The sequence below is a fragment of the Ranitomeya imitator genome, chromosome 5 (genome assembly GCF_032444005.1).
Source record: "Ranitomeya imitator isolate aRanImi1 chromosome 5, aRanImi1.pri, whole genome shotgun sequence".
Classification (NCBI taxonomy): Eukaryota; Metazoa; Chordata; class Amphibia; order Anura; family Dendrobatidae; genus Ranitomeya; species Ranitomeya imitator.
Window position 1 is genome coordinate 607624874 of NC_091286.1, and position 20809 is coordinate 607645682.

The 20809-nt window shown below is 41.1% G+C and overlaps 1 protein-coding gene across 33 annotated transcripts in view; it reads right to left on the minus strand.

Annotated features, from left to right (window-relative positions):
- The window catches only part of MYT1L (myelin transcription factor 1 like), a 770605-nt gene that overhangs the window by 51273 nt on the left and 698523 nt on the right, over positions 1–20809 (minus strand). For 18 of the 33 annotated variants that reach the window (XM_069728021.1, XM_069728020.1, XM_069728031.1 and 15 more), the window contains one exon: positions 3078–3199. In XM_069728021.1, coding sequence (XP_069584122.1) covers positions 3078–3199 — 122 coding nt within the window. Of the gene's footprint in view, positions 1–3077; positions 3200–14959; positions 15197–20809 lie in introns of all 33 variants that reach the window. The other 15 variants (XM_069728011.1, XM_069728014.1, XM_069728005.1 and 12 more) reach the window with 1 other exon arrangement.

The window sequence follows — 20809 nt, forward strand, 5'->3', positions numbered from 1 at the left end:
CCTGTGCTGTGACAGGGTTATACACAGCTCAATAACCGGGCTCTCCTAGATCTACAGCAGGGAAAGCTGTAAACCAAGTGATGCATGGCTGGAATCAGGATCTCTCTCCCTACCTCATGCTGCTGTCAGATTACGTAGCAAAACATGGTGATAGACTCCCTTTAACATTCATGGCTAGCAATTAATTTGGGCTATTAACATTCATGGCTATCAATGACAGCAATTGCACTAACCCCTTGGTGCTTAATAAATATATATTTATAATAGAACTTAATAAATAATAAGTACACTTATACAGATGTGTTTTTTCTGTGACTCATGATCTGGTCTCTATTGATGAGTTACAGGGATTTTACTTAATTCACATTTTTTATTTATTTTCTAATTATTCCATGTATTTTTAGACTTCCATTTTTAGACTCAATGATTCATATAATTACTTTTATTTTTTAATGTTTTTTAAGGCATGTTCATAGCCACAGCTAAGATCTTAGTCAAGGGGTGGCTCCTGGTCTTCAAAGACGTTACTGTCTACTATATGGTTGTCCATAAAGGAAGTCAATGCAAAGTACAACCTCTTCCATCTGTAGACATGTCTGACATTGCTCTACTCTATACCCCCAGAGGGTGCAGTACATGGCTACAGATTTATATGGCTCCCTGATACTAAGGACTCAGCTATAAACGCTGAGGTCAGAAGATGCGATGGGTTAAAGAAGAATAATTGATGATAGAATTTTCCTTCCTCTAAAAAACAACGTTAATAGTATTGATCATTGACTTCTGACTAACACATACTTTGCTTTGGATGATAATCTATGAGCAGCGTTTCGCCATGTTTCCTAGCCCATTATTCAGGGGTCCTTATTCTATGATGATGGTTGTGTAATTGGTATATTCGCATACAGCTAACAATGAGTCAGGAATCTCCTGAGATTGTAAGCCGTGATGTAATGTTTGATATGGAAAAAATGATTTTGCATATGGTAGTGTTTACCTTTAGATGATAAAATTACATTTTTTAGTTAAAAAAAAAATCAGTTTGTAGTTTTGATTTCTGCATTCATTTACAGATTCCCCAATATGCATTTTGCCTCCAAGTTCCAGCTTTTTCTCTTGTGGGAGTGTCTCTCCCAGTAATACAGGCTGGATTCAGAGTGCCTTAAATGGCTGTCGGTGAACCAAAGTCTCTATCATCCGCAGGAGGTCTCGCTATGTCGAGTGGTCCTGTCTTCTCCAAGAGTGAGCCCCTGCCAGACATCTCTGACAGTGGCTTATCTCAAGGAGAACAAAAGGATCGACGGTCCAAAATCAGACATGCCAAATCCTTTACTCCCCTAACAATTATCTATCTGGCATACCAGTACATTTTTGACTGAAGGCTGAACCAATCGATATTTGCTGATTTGTCCAATAATATTCTATTGTGTGTGTGGGGCTGTAATGAGGGTGGATAAAACCGTTAAAAATCTTCTTCCACTTGCATTGTGCGAATTGGATGAACAATTGCTAAACCTTCCCAAATTCCTTTCATGGACAATAATAAGATCATGAAAGAAGATTTTTAATGGAAGAGTCAGATGGCAGTATAACTCGGATGGGGATGGCAATGCAATGTTCTCACTGGCCGTCAGCTCTCCCGACCCAAGCGTGACAGCTGCATAGAGATACCTACTGTCACGCTTGGGTTGGGAGAGCCAGTAGCCAGTCCAAGAATTAGGTTGCGTTCCCCATCCGAATTATACGGCAGTCTGACTCTTAATTAATATATAAGAATAAACACGTGCACAGCCGATAGAGAGGTGCCAGAGTAGGTTCCAATACTATGAATAATAGCAAAAAACTCGGCACTCAGACTTAACTTAATCAGATAAAGTGATTTAATGGTGTCCACGGTAAATAACAGAAGAAACTTTTCGGTCCTATAGCCGGACCTTCATCAATCACAATATTTGATCGTGAACGGAAGCTAGTGGACCCGAAAGATTATGGGTTTCATTAAGGTCATAGATAGAGGTGGACACAGCCAGTGTCTCAAGGGGATAAGTCTGGCGGTATTGCCTTCTGTGGTAAAGAGCCAGCGTGCCCTGGTCAGTGAAGGACGCGATATCCACGGACTTGTTGTGGATGCCGCGTCCTCCACTGACTAGGACACGCAGGCTCTATACCACAGAAGGCAATACCGCCAGACTTATCCCCCTGAGACACTAGCTGTGTCCACCTATATCTATGACCTTAATGAAACCCATAATCTTTCGGGTCCACTAGCTTCCGTTCACGATCAAATATTGTGACTGATGAAGGTCCGGCTATAGGGCCGAAACGTTTCTTCTGTTATTTACTGTGGACACCATTAAAACACTTTATCTGATTAAGTTAAGTCTGAGTGCCGAGTTTTTTGCTATTATGACTCTTAATTAAGACTTATTTATTTACTTTTCTTCTTTGGAATGTATAAGTTTGCGAATTGTGATGAAGTATAATTCTCAGTTATATATTCCACAAGAGACCAGTGGGATCCATTTCTCTTGGATCAGATTTAAGGTGTGACAGTATTTTTTGTCCTTCATTTTTTATTTTTTTTTTTCACAAGAATTTAAAAAAAAAAGACTAGCCAGATTATATAAGGGTTTAAGCGCAGACTGGAAGTTGCTTCCACAATGTAAGTCTATGAGGTTCTATAGGCTTACACTAATGGAAGTAAAACGGCTCTACACAACGGTGCACATTTGAACCGGCAAAGAAGAGGAGCGGTCACGTGATCCAGAAGAGGACCCGAGCGGTGCAGGAAGGCTATTGGTCAGTTAGTTCCTCCAATTACACTACATTGCAAATATATTTGGGAGGTTTTAAGGGGGATACAGGTTTTGTCAGGAGTGCTTTGGAACATTTGTAAGTGGAAGCTCAAGAGCCAGTGTTCATTTTTGTTTCTGGCCTTCACCAAGCCTTCTTCTACAATTTTGCTCTGTTAAATGAAGAAACAAGACCAGGCCCCTACAGGTTTACTTTTCTTGCTGTAATATACAAATCAAAAATAAAATCAAAATAATAGTTATTGAAGGTTGTAGAGTTCTTACGTTAATAAGTCTTTTTTGTTCTCTTTGCATTGAGGATATTTGGGCTTGGGGCTTGGAATTCTAACTTCACCAGGGTACCTTCTATCGTCAAGAGCATCATGGAACGGATCCAGATCATCGTGCTACAAAAATACAGAGAAGAATTAACAATTCATTAACAAAGACATCGGCTCCCGATTCATCAATTGCGTTATTTTTCAGCCACTATTCATATTCATCTTGTATTCATTGATAGTTTTTTTATACATCAAATTCTTCAAAATGGGACACATTGTTCATGAACTTTGCACAAAAATTACCTTTATTTTTCTGTAACCTATTTTTTGACATTTTAGCTTCAAAAATTCCCCAAATTTGTGCAAAAATGCCAGGCGTATAAATACATATAATCTCTCCAGGGGGAAACTGGAGAACATTTGCGCAAAAAGTATGCAACGTTTTAAAAAGTCACAATTAATGAATCAGCCAAAAAACTTCTGGAAATTCCAAACACCGCCCATAACGATGAACATAAGTTTAAAACATACAAAATAGACTTAAAATAAAAGCACACATTAAAAGTAGAATAAGGCGAAAATGATAAACCGTGGAAAAACACCAAAAACTGGACAACAAAAGATGCAAATACAAGGGGCCCAAAATGTTTAAAAATGAGGCAAAAAAAAAAATAAAAAAAAATGAGGCACTCTAAAAGCATAGCACAGGCTACTGGTGGTCAATAATATATATTTAGCAGAAAAAAAATACAAATTTATGCACAAAAATTCCAACATTCCTTAATCTTTAGCATCTGAAAACATGCAGCCTAAATAATTTCATTACATGCTGAAAAAGTGTCAGTTCTGGCAAAAGACTGTATTACCATATCTCACAGGTTTCGCCACTATATACTGATATTCTCATTATGTAGGTAGTTACAGAGTTGTGTCTGATGATGGAAGATAGATTAAAAACAAATTGGCTGAATATACTGTATTTTGGTTGTATTATGCTTGCTCTGGAGTTGCCTTGGTAGCATAAAAGGTACTTATCATGTGACTTTCACACTACTACGACAACCCCAGAGAAAGTGGGAAAATATGAATATTGAAAAGTTATTATTTTACCTTAAAAAAAATAAAAATCACAGGTGTAAAACTTTGTTTAAAAGTGGTCAAAATTCATTACTACTCTGTATAATCGCCATATGTTGACAAGTCAACATTACTGTTAATTGCTTCTGCCATTTTATTTATTTTTTTAGATTGCAATTAACCAAAAATCAGAGCTCGTCATTACTGAATTTATTATCTAACTAGATGGTGGCCCGATTCTAACGCATCGGGTATTCTAGAATATGTATTTAAGTATGTATATAGCAGCCACATAGTATATAGCACAGGCCATGTAGTATATAGGAGCCATGTAGTATATAGCAGACAAATACTACGTGGCCTGTGCTATATACTATGTGACTGCTATATACATACATATTGTAGAATGCCTGATGCGTTAATACAGGCCACGCAATATATAACAGTGGCCACGCAGTATATAACACAGCTACGTACTATATAACACAGCCCATGCAGTATATAGCAGCTACGCAGTATATAACACAGGCGACGTAGTATATAACACAGGCCACGCAGTATATAACACTGGCCACGTAATATATAGCACAGCCCACGCAGTATATAGCAGCCACGTAGTATATAACACTGCCCACGCAGTATATAGCAGCCATGCAGTATATAACACTGCCCACGCATTATATAACAGTGGCCATGTAATATATAGCACAGCCCACGCAGTACATAACACAGCCCACATAGTATATAACACAGCCCACATAGTATATAACACTGCCTATGTAGTATATAGCAGCCACGCGGTATCTAACACAGCCCACGTAGTATACAGCAGTGTGGGCACCATATCCCTGTTAAAAAAAATAATTAAAATAAAAAATAGTTATATACTCACCCCTGGGATCCAGTGAAGCTCTGGCGATACGCGTGCGGCTGCCGCCATCTTCCATTCCCAGGATTCATTGCGAAATTACCCAGATGACTAAGCGGTCTCGCAAGACCTCTAAGTCTTCTGGGTAATTTCGCAATGCATCGCCGGGAACGGAAGATGGCAGCAGGCGCGAGCGCATCATCGGACGACGGAGAGTGAGAATAGCAGGTTTTTTGTTTTTTTATCATTTTTAACATTAGATCTTTTTACTATTGATGCCGCATAGGCAGCATTAATAGTAAAAGGTTGGGGACACACAGGGTTAATAGCAGCGGTTACGGAGTGCGTTACCCACGGCATAACGCGGTCCGTTACCACTGGCATTAACCCTGTGTGAGCGGTGGCTGGAGGGGAGTATGCGGGCGCCGGGCACTGACTGCGGGGAGTAAGGAGCGGCCATTTTCTTCCAGACTGTGCCAGTCACTGATTGGTCGTGGCTGTTTTTCTGCGACCAATCAGCGACTTGGATTTCCATGACAGACAGAGGCCGCGACCAATGAATATCCGCAACAGAAAGAAGGACAGACAGAAAGACAGAAAGACGGAAGTGACCCTTAGACAATTATATAGTAGATGTGTTAATAATATAGAAAGAATTTTGTTTACAACTATAAAAATTCTGTATTCACAGTTTTAACACCATTAGTGCCAATCTATGGGGTCATAAATGATATTAGGTCTTGTATGCAGTGGTCTACAACCTGTAGCTCTCCAGACTCCAGCTATTGGGAAACGATAACTACCATGGTACCCTGACATATCCTCGAGGCACGCTGGGAATTATAGGATTGCTTGAGGTCTCCATAGGAAATCGAAACACAAACTGTCAAGTCATCATGAAAGTAGATGATGGCAGCAATCATCAAACTTGGACTGATGTCATGGCTTGAGACTATGAAAATAATACCAATATCAGTGCCATTTTGCCGGTATGTTATCAAGTGTAGTCCTTGCAGTTTTCCATGATACTTTCACAACTATTTAGTGTTGAGAAGTTAAAGATTCCGAGTGGCGCACTTGTGGGAGCACATTCAGCACCGGATTGTCTCATCCTATAGACCTGAAAATATAACCCTCCTACATAAACATTAGTCACTTTCTTAGTCGTGCATCTTCTTCCTCCTCCATAGTGTTAGGTGTAGGTTTCCACAGAATCATGAAGACAAAAATAAGTTCAGATATGTAGGTTTCTTCAGAAAAAGTAGTAAGTTTGAAGATGAACACTTTCCCTTCCTTTTAGAACATTCCCTCAAACATAAGCAGGTCACAGGGGTCCTCCAGTGATCAGTATTTTGTGGGAAAATTGGTAACAAATATTTAACCCTGTTACAGTGTCCCCACAAGAGTAATTAAGCATTACATGGTGTTACTGTTGAGTCCTCAAATCAGACATTCTTTAAAGGGGTTGTCCACTACTAGGACAACCACCTCTTAAACTAAATGTTCCACCCCAATAAAATAATAAAGCCTATAGTCACCTCCTGTGCCGACTCTGTTCCACCGGTATCAGAACTCACGGTCTCAGGGCAGTGATGCGGTGGAATAACAGGTGATGGACGTCGCCCAATCAGCTCTGGCGACACTGTCCCGCCTTCAGACAAACTGAACATGAAGAGGAAGTCTGGGCCGCAGCTGATCCTTGGCTTCCTCTTCATGTTCAGTTTGTATGAAGGCGGAGACAGTGACTCCAGCGCTCATCGGGCACTGATGTCATGTGTCACAACACCAAATCCCCGGGGAGAGAGAGTGCCGGCACCGCGGGAACAGGCATGGGAGGTGACTATAGGCTTTATTATTTTATCGAGGCTGAACATTTAGTTTAAGAAGGGGGTCATCCTAGTAGTGGACAACCTCTTTAAAGTGTTTAGCAGACACATGAGAAAAACCCAAGGGATTGGTGTTTGAGCAGGAACACAGCTGCTGTAGGATACAAGTTCCCTATCCTGCTGATCAGTGCGGATCCCAGCCGTTGGATCTCCACCAATCAAAAAGTTATAACCAATCTTATGGATAAAGCATGATAACTTATAATCACCAGACAACTCCTTTATGTTATGGAATACTCTTGTGCTCTTGTGATCACCAAGAAATGTTCCAGATATAGTAAACATTCGTAGACCTTCATAGACCTTCACTTGTTTTTAAACTTTAGACTTTTTATCAAAGAGTTATGTCTCACCACTGGGACCTCAAAGAATCCTGAGAATGAGGGGGCCTATTTGCCACCAAGACCTTTATTTTTTCGGCATAGCTGTGCCCATTCACTCGCCCTCCAGAGAACTTCAGGACAGCCATTGCTGCGGCCCCGCCATTCTCTGGAGGTCTAAAAGATAAAACCCTCACCAATCATAAAGTGATTGCACATCCTAGCGATCTGCCATCACTTTAGGCTAGTAGTAACCCTTCAACTTAAAAAACCATCAATATTGGAAATATTGTTTTTGCTGTCCAAGCGTCAGGCTCAGGGCCGGCGTCAGCACCCGGCACACCGGGCAAATGCCGGGGCCCTGGGGAGAGGGGGGGGGCCCACTCATGCTGTCATAGATACAGCTGGGAGAGCAGAGCAGGAGATAACATGCTCTCTCCCCCCACAAAGTCACTGCTGGCTGTGTTCTCTTAACCCCTATGTGCCAGCTCTGACACAAGCATCTTCTCACTCAGTCAGTGCAGCCAGGCAGGCACACATAGGGGTTAACAGAAGGCAGCCAGTGTGACATTGTGGGCGGAGAGAGCACGTCCCCCCTGGGTAGCTGCAGACAGTGCTGAAGTTTATCAGGCAGATTCCGGAGGAGCTCCGTCCTACTAGCGACTGAGTGAGTGCAAAGGTATCCAGCAGTGGTTGCAGTTGTGGCTCAGTCTGCTGCTGTCTGTCTCCGCTGCCTAAAAATGTGGGTGATGTCTGGAGGAGCAGCTGGTGGGGTGCAGCCTGTAAGCTGCCCAGCTCACCCAGAATACATGCATGCTGCACCAAACCTGCACCAGTGGGGTAGGAAGAAGCTTAACCCCTTCCCATCTGTATGAAGGTTATTGCTGAACCTTAAAGATAACAATCCGACCCGCATAAATGGGGTTAACCAGATGCCAGGAGGAAGGGGAGCTGCTGCCATGGATAAATCTGAGCTGTGGGCTGTATGTTGGGGCCTCGTGGCCCCAGGCTGGTGACTGGAGGGACTCTGCCCAGTGCTGGCATGTGGGTGATTTCTGCTCCGGAGTCTCAGCTTCTCTCCTCCAGGTCACACTGTGCAGTCACAGCAACATTGGTTGTGTCTGTCCAGGTCCCAGCAGCTGCCACTGCTCCCACCAAGGACATGGCATCACTTAACCCTTCCCCTGCAGCCACCAGCAACAAATCCACATTATTCCTTGATTAAATCAGGTTCCAACCCAATAAAGGAGCAGACATTTCCTGCTGCCATTAGGGTCCGGGAGGGGGTGACATTGGCTGCCCTGCTACTCTGTAGTGGGGGGTGACAAGTGTAACATGGGGTAACGATGACGGAGAAATGCACAGGATAATAGTGAGCGCGACAGAGGGCAGTGTATGGTATGGAGCAGTCAGGGGGTGGGCTGCAGGATCCCCCCATACTGTACATGACTGCTCGGGACAGGGAGGCGTTTAATGAGGTTCTAATGGCGGGGCACTAATTGGGTCATTAGGGTTTGTGGAAAGGATTCAGCATCAGGTCCCTCATTAATGCCCGAGCCGCCTGTTACTTTGTAGCACAGATCTGTTGGGGCCGCAAAACCAAATAACGTTGTTTATGTAGAAAAGTCTTTGTTTCATAGAAAAGCTCAAAACAGAAAAGCACCTCTCCTGTATATATACACTGCACAGAGCCTTTCCTCCTGTATATATACACTGCAGAATCTACAATAGCTGTCACTTGTAAGAAGTGAAATCTGGCATTGTACTATACATTTCTCTGCCGTATCTGGGCATCATAAATCGGGGTATGTGTTAAAGTGGGGGGGCCCACTGAGACTCTTTCGCCCGGGGCCCTCGAAAACCTGGAGCCGGCCCTGGTCAGGCTTACAGCAGTCTGACCCTTTATGTCACCAACCATCACAGCCATAACCACCATTAGACCACAAACTATAACAATATACTTCTTACTGTTATATCTTCTACATCTGGCCTTCCTAGAGATTCACCAACCATTATATTTGTAAGGTTAATAGAAAAAATTGGAGTCCGTCTCAACAGGACTGGATTTTCCTTTTCTTTTTCTTTTTCAAAAGAAAATATGGTGCATACAAAAGAAAAATTTACATGGTCGACATGACCCAGGCGACGTGTTTCGACTGCACTAAGCAGTCTTACACAGACTCATGAGTCACGAGTAAGACTGCTTAGTGCAGTCGAAATGCGTTGAAAAAAATAATAATGAAAAATAAAAAGATAAGGAAAATCCTGTCCTGTTGAGCCTGACTCCAATTTTTTCTATTTTCCTTGATGTGAGGCCGGGGCGAGGCCAGTGTCTGAGCCCCAGCTGGGTGAGCTGGAATCAAGTTTTTATAATTATATTTTTTACCTTGTCAGAAGAGTGGAATAAAGTGAACCTGTCACATTGTACATGAGGACCGATCAGTAGACAGCAAACTGTAGAGAGAAAGGAACTGTGCAGAATGATATATAGGTTTGTTGGAAAAGATTCACTATAACGTGTAACTTATATTTATTGAAGTCCTTGGTGTTGAATGCATAGAAGTCCAGTGGGCGGTCCTACTAGTGACTGACAGCTACTGTATCTCTCCATGCAGTCAGTCTCTGATTAGGACCGCCCACTGGACTCATAGACATACAAACTTTAGGGACGTCCATAAGTAAAATGTAAGTTATACAGAAATTTTTCGCTAATAAATGTCTTATCAATGTGATCAGTTCCTTCTGCTCTACAGCATCCTGCCTGCAGATCAGAGACCATGTTCAGCATTACATGGTGAAATGAAGGATAATCTATTTTTGCTGGTGCCATGCTGCTTTACCTACAGCACCAATCAGGCATTCAGCAGACGAGTTGATTGAGACCATCTTGTTGTATGCAGGTTTGAAAATTGTTGTATATCAACAGGTTTTTTCCTATTCTAATCTGAGGATGCCATGATGGAGGGGTTGAGACTCATCTTTTAGGGATGTGTCTCTTATTAGGCTGTGTGCTGTTGCTTCCATACAATGAATGTTTTACCACCAGGAGATTACCACTGCCTGGACTAGAGCTGATGTGAGCTCACTGTCCATATACAATGTACACAGAGAGTCTGGTGTGGCCAGGGTTAGCGTTCTGAGCTCTGCTACATCAAAAAACTCTGATTGTTTCACAGCTGTTGCACCCAGTAAACTAAGTGATACATCGCTGGAATTAGGGCGTCTTTTCCTACATGACGCTTCTCTCAGATGAGGTCGCAAAAACCTGCAGACAGATTCTGTTTAATTCTTTTGCATCTGCTGAAATCAGTTGAAAACCTGTGATGATGTCCATATGTGACAGATCTCGATGCCGATCCATGGCTACGATTGCTTTCATTGCATAAATTAAAATCCGTGTTGACAATTTGCAATGTAAATGGAGATATTGTGGATTTAAAATCTTCGCTGCATTTTAGATTCCACAATTGTTCACATGTTTTACTTTGCTGCTCCTGTTATACACTATGGATTCTCTATCCACAAGTCTACACTGAAAAACTGCAACTTATCAAACAAATGTGATCATAGACTTAGTATGAAGCTATTGATAAGAAAGGGGATAACTTATTGATAGCGGGGTCCACCCACTAGGACCCCCATGATCTAGACCAGTGTTCCCCAAGTCCGGTCCTCAAGAGACACCAACAGGTCATGTTTTCAGGATTTTCTTAGTATTTCACGGGTGATAGTTCCATCATCTGTGCAATACTAAGGAAATCCTGAAAGCATGACCTGTTGGTGGCTCTTGAGGACCGGAGTTGGGGAACACTGATCTAGACAATGTGGCTCCTTTCATTCTCTATTGGACTGATGGAAGTTGCTAAGTGCAAAGCTCAGCTACAGTATCTCCGGCAATCCCATAGAGAATCCTATGCCTGGGATCGGTGGGGACCTAGTGGACAGATTCCTTATTCAGTCGTCCCCATCCTTTTTTTTTACCTTGAGAGCCACAATCTGTTCTAAGTGATGGTTGCGAAACACATCCAGTGTGCCCATACTCCCCCACTGTATTATCGCCCAGAGCCCCAATTACCAGTATAATGACAGTCACAGCTCCCCCACAGCAAGCACCTTATGCCGCCCTCCCTTATACATCCAGGGGTTCCCACTTTGCTCCCATTCAAGCATGGAGCATTCCCACCAAACTTTTACATCCAGCTTTAGCACCCCCCTAACAGTATCACCCTATCCCCAGCTTACCATATGTATCCCCCTCAGTGTATGCACACTCATATCTGCCCTTCCATGGGGGGCAACTCACAAGCGCTACAATCAGGAGACCTCCATATATGTTTGCTAGATCTTATGCTGATACAACAAGATGGCAGACAGCCAAAGGTCACAGATCATGGGCCTGCGAGCCAAAGGTTGGGGACCCCTGCCAAATCCTATCAATTAGGGATAATCCCCATGAACTTTGTACTTATGTTTCTTCACTTTCTCCTTTCTGGTTCTTATTCTCACACTATCCTATCCATCTAATCATATTTCTTGGTTATTATTGGCCCACACGAATACCTATAGTGCTTGAAAAAGTTCCACTAAGATTTTTATCTCAACTCTTTTGGCCAACAGTTATTTTTGTTGACCTCCTCATAGGTATGGACGCTCACTTGAGCATGCATGTGTTCTAAATGGGGAGAGGGTTTATAGCTTGCCATACACATGGGATATCATCTCTTTTGACTTCCCCAGACCCATAAATACTTGGCTCAGATGAGTGTTCATGTGTTATCAATGGGCAGAAAGACATCACCCGAAACCCCCGTAAGTGGCTAATCTCCCCTGAAAACAATAGGGTCAGGAGCTAAGTCAGTAGGCCTCCAGACACATCAGGTCTGGAGATCCAACTGTAATTATCAGGTGACTTTCATCCAATGTGTATGGGGGGTCTTTTGTCTGCTTGGATAGCTCATCAATTGCAGCAAGGAGAGGGTCCAACACCCCACGATCATCTGTGTTCTGAACAGAGCCGAACTCCGAACCCTTTGTAGTGACTATTCCTTCCTGGATGCTGCAGAGCAGATCCCATTCAAGTGGATGGGAGCTGACCAAAGTATAGTTCTCCAATATCATAAGGAAGCACAATATCTTCATGACGCTGAAGGTCACCTCTTGTGGTGGCTGTTCTCCCGTTGAGAACAAAAGGATTGGGCATGCTGAAATCCAACTACCCAATCCTTTTATTATTGTTAGATTGTCAATATTTGCTACATCTGTGTTACATAAAAAAATTAAATAACATGTATCACCCCTGTAATGCATGTATTCGTAATATAGTTAATAATAAATAATAATAATAATCTTTATTTTTATATAATAAATAGTTATCGTATTAGTAATAGTTATAGTAATAGTTATAGTAATAGTTAGCTTTATTAAGCTCCATTATTATTCTTATCTACGTGCAGTCTGACTTGACCGTCAGTAAACTTTTTTAGTTACATGTCAATGTTGCTATAAAAACTCATGTTAACCTAAATTACGAGACTTTTTGCTGCTGTTCTTTTTTCCTTATCCATTTTGGCCATGTCTTAAGTATTCTCGGCAAATTGCTCTGCTGCTTCCTCAATCATGTCAGAAGCTGCCGCCATGTACAGTTGTGCTCAAAAGTTTACATACCCCGGCAGAATTTTTGCTTTCTTGGCCTTTTTTCAGAGAATATGAATGATGACACCAAAACTTTTTCCCCACTCATGGTTAGTGGTTGAGTGAAGCCATTTATTGTCAAACTACTGTGTTTTCTCTTTTTAAATCCTAATGACAACCCAAACTATCCAAATGACCCCGATCAAAAGTTCACATACCCTGGTGATTTTGGCCTGATAGCATGCACAGACGTTGACACAAATGTGTTTGAATGGCTACTAAATGTAACATCCTCACCTGTGACCTGTTTGCTTGTAATCAGTGTGTGTGCATAAAAGCTGAGTGAGTTTCTGGGATCCAGACAGACTCTTGCATCTTTCATCCAGACACTGACATTTCTGGATTGTGAGTCATGGGGAAAGCAAAAAAATTGTCAATGGATCTACGGGAAAAGGTAGTTGAACTGTATAAAACAGGAAAGGGATACAAAAAGATATGCAAGGAATTGATAATTCCAGTCAGCAGCGTTCAAACTGTGATTAACAAATGGAAAATCAGGGGCTCTGTAAAAACAGAACCACGGTCGGGTAGACCAATAAAAATGTCATCCACAACTGCCAGGAAAATTGTTTGGGATGCAAAGAAAAATCCACAAATAACATCAGCTGAAATACTGGACTCTCTGAAAACTAGCGGTGTGACTGTTTCAAGATACATAATAAGGAGGCACTTGAATAAAAATAGGCTGTATGGTCGAGTCACCAGAAGAAAGCCTTTACTGCGCAAATGCCACAAAGTATCTCACCTACAATACACAAAAAAGCACAGAGACAATCCTCAAAAATTCTGGAACAAGGTAATTTGGAGTGATGAGACCAAAATTGAACTTTTTGGCCACAACCAAGGCTGTGTGCACACGTTGCAGATTTTTTGTGTTTTTTTTTGCATTTTTTCGCTATAAAAACGCTCTAAAAACATGAAAAAACACATACATTATGCATCCCATCATTTCGAATACATTCCGCAATTTTTGTGCACATGATGCATTTTTTGTCCGCGAAAAAAACACATCACGGTAAAAAATGCAGCATGTTCATTAATTTTGCAGATTTTTTTCAGATTTCCCATTACATTATTGCATTGGGAACCTCCGGAAAAATCCGCAAAAAAACGCACCAAAAATGCGGTAAAAATGCGGTAAAAATGCGAGAAAAACGCATGCAGATTTCTTGCAGAAAATGTCCGGTTTTGCTCAGAAAATTTCTGCAAGAAATCCTGAACGTGTGCACATAGCCTAAACGTTACATTTGGAGAGAGGTCAACAAGGCCTATGATGAAAGGAACTCCATTCCTACTGTAAAGTAAGGAGGTGGATCACTGATTCTTTGGGGATGTGTGAGCTACAAAGGCACAGGTACCTTGGTCAAAGTTGAAGGACAGATGAATGCAGCATGTTATTGGCAAATACTGGAGGCAAATTTGCACTCATCAGCCTGGAAGCTGCGCATGGGACGTACTTGGATGTTCCAACATGACAATAATCCAAAACACAAGGTCAAGTCGACCTGTCATTGGCTACAGTAGAACAAAGTGAAAGTTTTTGAGTGGCCATCTCAGTCTTCTGACCTCAATATCATTGAGCCACTCTGGGGAGATCACAAGCACGCAGTTCATGCTAGACAGTCCAGGAATTTACAGGAACTGGAGACTTTTTATCATCTGAGAAAATAAAGAACCTCATCCACAACTACCAGAAAAGACTTCAAGCTGTCATTGATGTTAGAGGGGGCAATACATGGTATTAAGAAAAGGGGTATGTGAACTTTTGATCAGGGTCATTTGGATGTTTTGTGTTGTCATTGTGATTTAAAAAGAGAAAACACAATAGTTTGACTATAAATGGCTTCACCCAACCACTAACCATCAGTGGAGAAAAAGTTTTGGTGTTATCATTCATATTCTCTGAAAAAAGGCCAAGAAAGCAAAAATTCTGCTGGGGTATTTAAACTTTTGAGCACAACTGTATGTATGGAATGACTCCACTCAGATATATTGGTATACAGCTAGAGTGATTAGTTTGCACTTAAGAATGGGTAAAACCTACATTAATCTCTGTGGAATCATCTTCATCTATCCGCCTGGGTTTCATTTTAGTGTAGTCTACTGGTAAGTCCCAGCAATCACTTTCATGCATTTGGAAACACTGGCTATTCATCACTGCCTGCCGCTGTGGTGACATTGGTTCCAGTGGAGTTAGAATGGAGCAGCAACCATCTCGTTGTCTCTGTTTGTTCATGCTAAGGTCCAGTGTTCCATTTTCATCCACATCAATGTCAGGATTCTGAAAGGAATGGATGAATATTGTGAAATTAGCTTTTCACTATTTTCTTCAATTCTTTATTATTTTTATTTTATTTTTTATTTTTTTACTGGATTATGTGCTTCCTGGAGATTTCGTGCATTGAGTCGTGATAATGTGCCCACACAGAAACCTAGACTTATGTAAAAGATTTGATTCTTTCATGCATCATTCAGGCATAAAATGTAAAAGAGAAAAATAAGATTCTCTTGATTGCTATGTCTTTTCCTATTGAAAAGAACCGCAAGAGCGTCTTAACATTAGAGTTTTCTTGCTCTCCTTAATATTCCTACCCGAAATATACAAATAATCTTTTGCCCTGCCAAAAATGAAAATATATGATAGTCAATAAAATAAATGTTTGTATTGTGAATTTCTTTTTGACATTGATAAAATAGTTACTTGCATCTTTTATCGCCATATCATTTTTAAGTTTCAAAAATTCTGTGTTGATTCTTTTTACAATAATTTTTTAATAGGGATTTGAGATCTGATTTTATTACTTAATACAGAGCACCAAATCCCTTCTTTAGATATAGTTAAGCCACCGCTAGAGGGAGCTATGCAGATGTACACTTTACCTGCGTACATCGGGAGCATTTGCCATACCTTATATATTTAGCACTTGGTTGGAGCTGAGTCTATGCCAAGAGCAGATCACTGGGGAACACAATTTTTTAAGAGTTAGGTCAGACAACTGTTCTTAATTAATTTTTGGATGCTGAATCCAGAAATGATCTCAGTTTTTCTCTATCACGTCAAGTTTTTGAACTATAGGATTTTTGTCTTCTCAAAACTATGTAAACTACTGTACCTAAAAAGTGTGTTTTTTTAAATAGTACAAATATGAACAAAAAATGAAATATATAAGAAATAGGCATGACAAAGTTGTGACTACTCTTACAAGTTGCCACGTAGCTCTATATGAGTCGAATTGTAATCAGATAACAAGTCTTATTACAGATATCAGTGCAATTGTGCTTCTCTGACAGGTAAGTTGTGGAGGAAAAACTTGACATGCTAGAAAAAAACTGACTACATTTTTGGAATCAGCATGCCAATTTTAGTATAAATCAGCTCAAAAACCTAACTCAACAGAAATTTTTTTTCAAATTGTTCCCCTTACTGTATATTACAATTAACTCACCTTATAGCATCCAGGATCAGTGATCATTCCCATCCTAGCTGGTTTACCCCTTAGATGTTACAGTCAATATTGACAATATCATCTAGGCAGTTAGATAGAGGAAGGAACCTAAGTTAACCAGGAATGTAAAGGAAGTTTTGTACACCATTGGGAACATTTTTTTTTTACTTAACACTTAATTAAGAAAGGGTTATCCAGGACTTTTTTCCTAATGGGCTTAGAACGTACAGGCAGGTATTTTCTAACTACCTGCCTGTTTTGCCATTCGATGATATGTCCTGGTTTACAACGGTCATAGACCACTTGTGCTGTTGTTTCTCCTAGTTCTGTTAATGTTACATTGACAAAGCACAGTGTTCTCTTCACTCTACTGTCAAGAGGGCGTCATCATTGCTGATGCCATGTCGATTGACAGCAGGCACTCCGCTGCCTAACTGCGGTGAGTTGGCAGTCAATCAGCATGACATAGGTAATGATGCCCTATTGATAGAGCAGCTTGGAAGAGGAAGAGATGCCCTGAGATCAAAAGAATGAAGGGTGTGTGAGTGGTTGTTTCATCTGCATTTTGAACCTGTGTTGCCTTGTCTTTATTAAGGGTTCCTGCTGTGTCTTGTAAGTATATAAGTTTTCTGACTTGTGTTGGAACTGCTGCTTTTTTTCTTCTTTTTTTCATTTATTATATATTTTGCTGTGTTTTTTGCTTTTTCTTATAATAGTGTGACACAAAACAAACTTTTAATCTATATACATTTGTAATTTAGACAAATAGGTTTATAAATGTACCGACCCACATATTACAGTTCAATCATTCATTATTCTCCAGGATCTGCTCCTGCGATGTATTCTACTGTCACCAGGTGATGCGGTATTCATTCTGCAGGCAGCACTAGTGTCGGGGGGAGATATAAGAACCAGGAATCTAGGCAGTATTAGCCTCAAGCCATAGAGAACAGGGGCCCCTGTGTAAGTGCAGATCAATGTACAGGGGTTAAAAAGTGATGTCTAAGATCTGGGGTCTGAGAGGTATAACGTGTGCGCTACTATTGATGGTGCCCAGGTAGGTTCCCACACCATGCAATACTAATAGAAAGAACTCGGCACTCAACCTAATGCAGTGAAAGGTTTATTGTAGTATAGAAAACGTTTTGGTTCTAATTCATGACCTTCATCAGTTAAGTACTGGTAGATGAGTGTGTTTAGTATTGTGTCAAACACAATAGTTGTGAACTGCATAAATTAGTGGCTTTGAGTGGCAATATAGAGGTTTTAGGTGAGGCTTATGTAGCGCGTGTTTCGTAGCATAGACACGGTTAATTTATTTCAGTACTTCAATACAAAAAGTGAAACTCATATATTATTTAGAGTCATTGCAAACAGAGTGATCTATTTCAAGTGTTTATTTCTGTTAATGTTGATAATTATGGCTTATAGCCAATGAAAACCCAAAAGTCATGATCTCAGTAAATTAGAATAATTAACAAAAAACACCTGCAAAGGCTTCCTAAGTGTTGAAAAAGGTCCCTTACTCTGTTTCAGTAGACTCCACAATCATGGGGAAGACTGCTGACTTGACAGATGTACAGCACGCAGTCATTGACACACTCCACAAGGTGGGTAAGCCATAAAAGGTAATTGCTAAAGAAGCTGGCTGTTCACAGAGTGCTGTATCCAAGCATATTAATGGAAAGTTGAGTGGAAGGAAAAAGTGTGGTAGAAAAAGGTGCACAAGCAACCGGGATAACCACAGCCTTGAAAGGATTAAGAAAAGGACATTCACAAATTTGGGGGAGATTCACAAGGAGTGGACTACTGCTGGAGTCATTGCTTCAAGAGCCACCACACACAGACATATCCACGACATGGGCTACAAGTGTCTTATTCCTTGTGTCAAGCCACTCATGTCATGACCAATAGACAATGCCAGAAGCGTCTTACCTGGGCCAAGGAGAAAAAGAACTGGACTGTTGCTCAGTGATCCAAGGTGTTATTTTCAGATGAAAGTAAATTTTGCATTTCATTTGGAAATCAAGGTCCCAGAATCTGGAGGAAGAGTGGAGAGGCCACAATCCAAGCTGCTTGAGGTCTGGTGTGAAGTTTCCACAATCAATGATGGTTTCGGGAGTCATGTCATCTGCTGGTGTAGGTCTACTGTGTTTTATCAAAACCAAAGTCAGCGCACTATTAGAATCTGTTTTATTTTTTACCATCCGCCATCTTGTTGTGGTGTTCTGGCTGCTGGTCTTTTTCCCCTGGTACTGAGTTGTCTTAGGTCAGGTGATTGTATCACCCTTTATTACCCAGCACCTGCCTCCCATTCCTTGCTGGACAACAGTATAAATCCACTAGAGTTCTGGTTAGGTGCCTTGATAGCTTTCTGTGTTTGATATTGTGCAGTTCTGGGACCACTGGTTCTGCTATCCTTAGTTTCTGTTTTCAGTTGGTTTCTGCAACCGTCTCTGTGTTTTCTATTAGGAGGTGATATGTTTTTTTTACCCAGTCCTTAGATCTTTCAGGGACCTCCTTCTCCCTGTCTATAGGTCTTCGCTGGAGCTAACCTAGGATCTTCGGTGGGTCTATTCGCAAAGAATGGGTCACCCAATCCATCGTAGGTTATCAGCCTAGTCTCAGTGCAGGGTCAGTTTTCCCCCCTTCTATTCTAGTTCTGTGTTGCAGTTCCGTAACACGCACTTCATGCTTCCCTCTGCCAACAAACTTTTTAGAGATGGAAATTTCATTCTCCAGCAAGACTTGACACCTGTCCACACTGCCAAAAGTACCAATACCTGGTTTAAAAACAACAGTATCACTGTGCTTGATTGGCCAGCAAACTCACCTGACCTTAACCCCATAGAGAATCTATGGAGTGTTGTCAAGAGGAAGATGAGAGACACCAGACCCAACAATGTAGATGATCTGAAGACTGCTATCAAAGCAACCTGGGCTTCCATAACACCTCAGCAGTGCCACAGGTCGATCGCCTCCATGCCATGCCGCATTGATGCAGTAATTGATGCCAAAGGAGCCCCAACCAAGTATTGAGTGCATTTACTGAACATACATTTCAGTAGGCCAACATTTCAGATTTTAAAATCATTTTTCAAGCTGGTGTTATAAAATATTCTAATTTACTGAGATAATGACTTTTGGATTTTCATTGACTGTAAGCCATAATCATCAACATTAACAGAAATAAACAAGTGAAATAGATCACTCTAATGACTCTATATAATATATGAGTTTCTCTTTTTGTATTGAAGAGCTGAAATAAATTAACTTTTTGATGATATTCTAATTTTTTTGTGAAGCACTTGTATATCCAGGAAGTTTATAGTGTGATTGCAGGCAATCAATGTTACTATTTAAAGTTATCCCTATCTTTAAATATATATATATAATCTTTTGTGCAGATTTTATAGTTTTATAATGTTTCTTTATACAGGTTAAAATTCCCTGCTTTTATTCATTTAGCCAAAGAGTTCAATGATTGTGTGTTCATGTTCAGCCTCCATTAGGGGGAACTCTGCATACAGATTTATATACCTCCCACTGAACTTAATGGGAACTTGTCTGTCGATTCATGCTGCCATAATCATAGGCCATAAAATGCACGGGTAATAAGATTGCAGGTTAATTTTTCTCTGAGATATTCCAGCCAGCTATTCAGCTATTCCCTGCACCAACTTAGTTAATTGACATGTATTTCCCGATGTACACGCATGGAAGATAATATCGAGCACCGGGGTAAACTATTTTTCTCTGAAATGCTGGATCCAAAATGAGACAAATTTTAACTGAATATTGGTCAGCATGATGGCTCAGTGGTTAGCACTGTATGGTGGCTCAGTGGTTAGCACTGTATGGTGGCTCAGTGGTTAGCACTGTATGATGGCTCAGTGGTTAGCACTGTATGGTGGCTCAGTGGTTAGCACTGTATGGTGGCTCAGTGGTTAGCACTGTATGGTGGCTCAGTGGTTAGCACTGTATGGTGGCTCAGTGGTTAGCACTGTATGATGGCTCAGTGGTTAGCACTGTATGGTGGCTCAGTGGTTAGCACTGTATGGTGGCTCAGTGGTTAGCACTGTATGGTGGCTCAGTGGTTAGCACTGTATGGTGGCTCAGTGGTTAGCACTGTATGATGGCTCAGTGGTTAGCACTGTATGGTGGCTCAGTGGTTAGCAATGTGTGGTGGCTCAGTGGTTAGCACTGTATGGTGGCTCAGTGGTTAGCACTGTATGGATGCTCAGTGGTTAGCACTGTATGATGGCTCAGTGGTTAGCACTGTATGGTGGCTCAGTGGTTAGCAATGTGTGGTGGCTCAGTGGTTAACCCTGGTATATCTTAACTTTAAGAATTGACAACTTGGAATTGGAGACGTTAATACAATAACAATACAATACTGACTCACAAAACATATTGCTATTTAATAACCTAGTGATGATCACACTGAA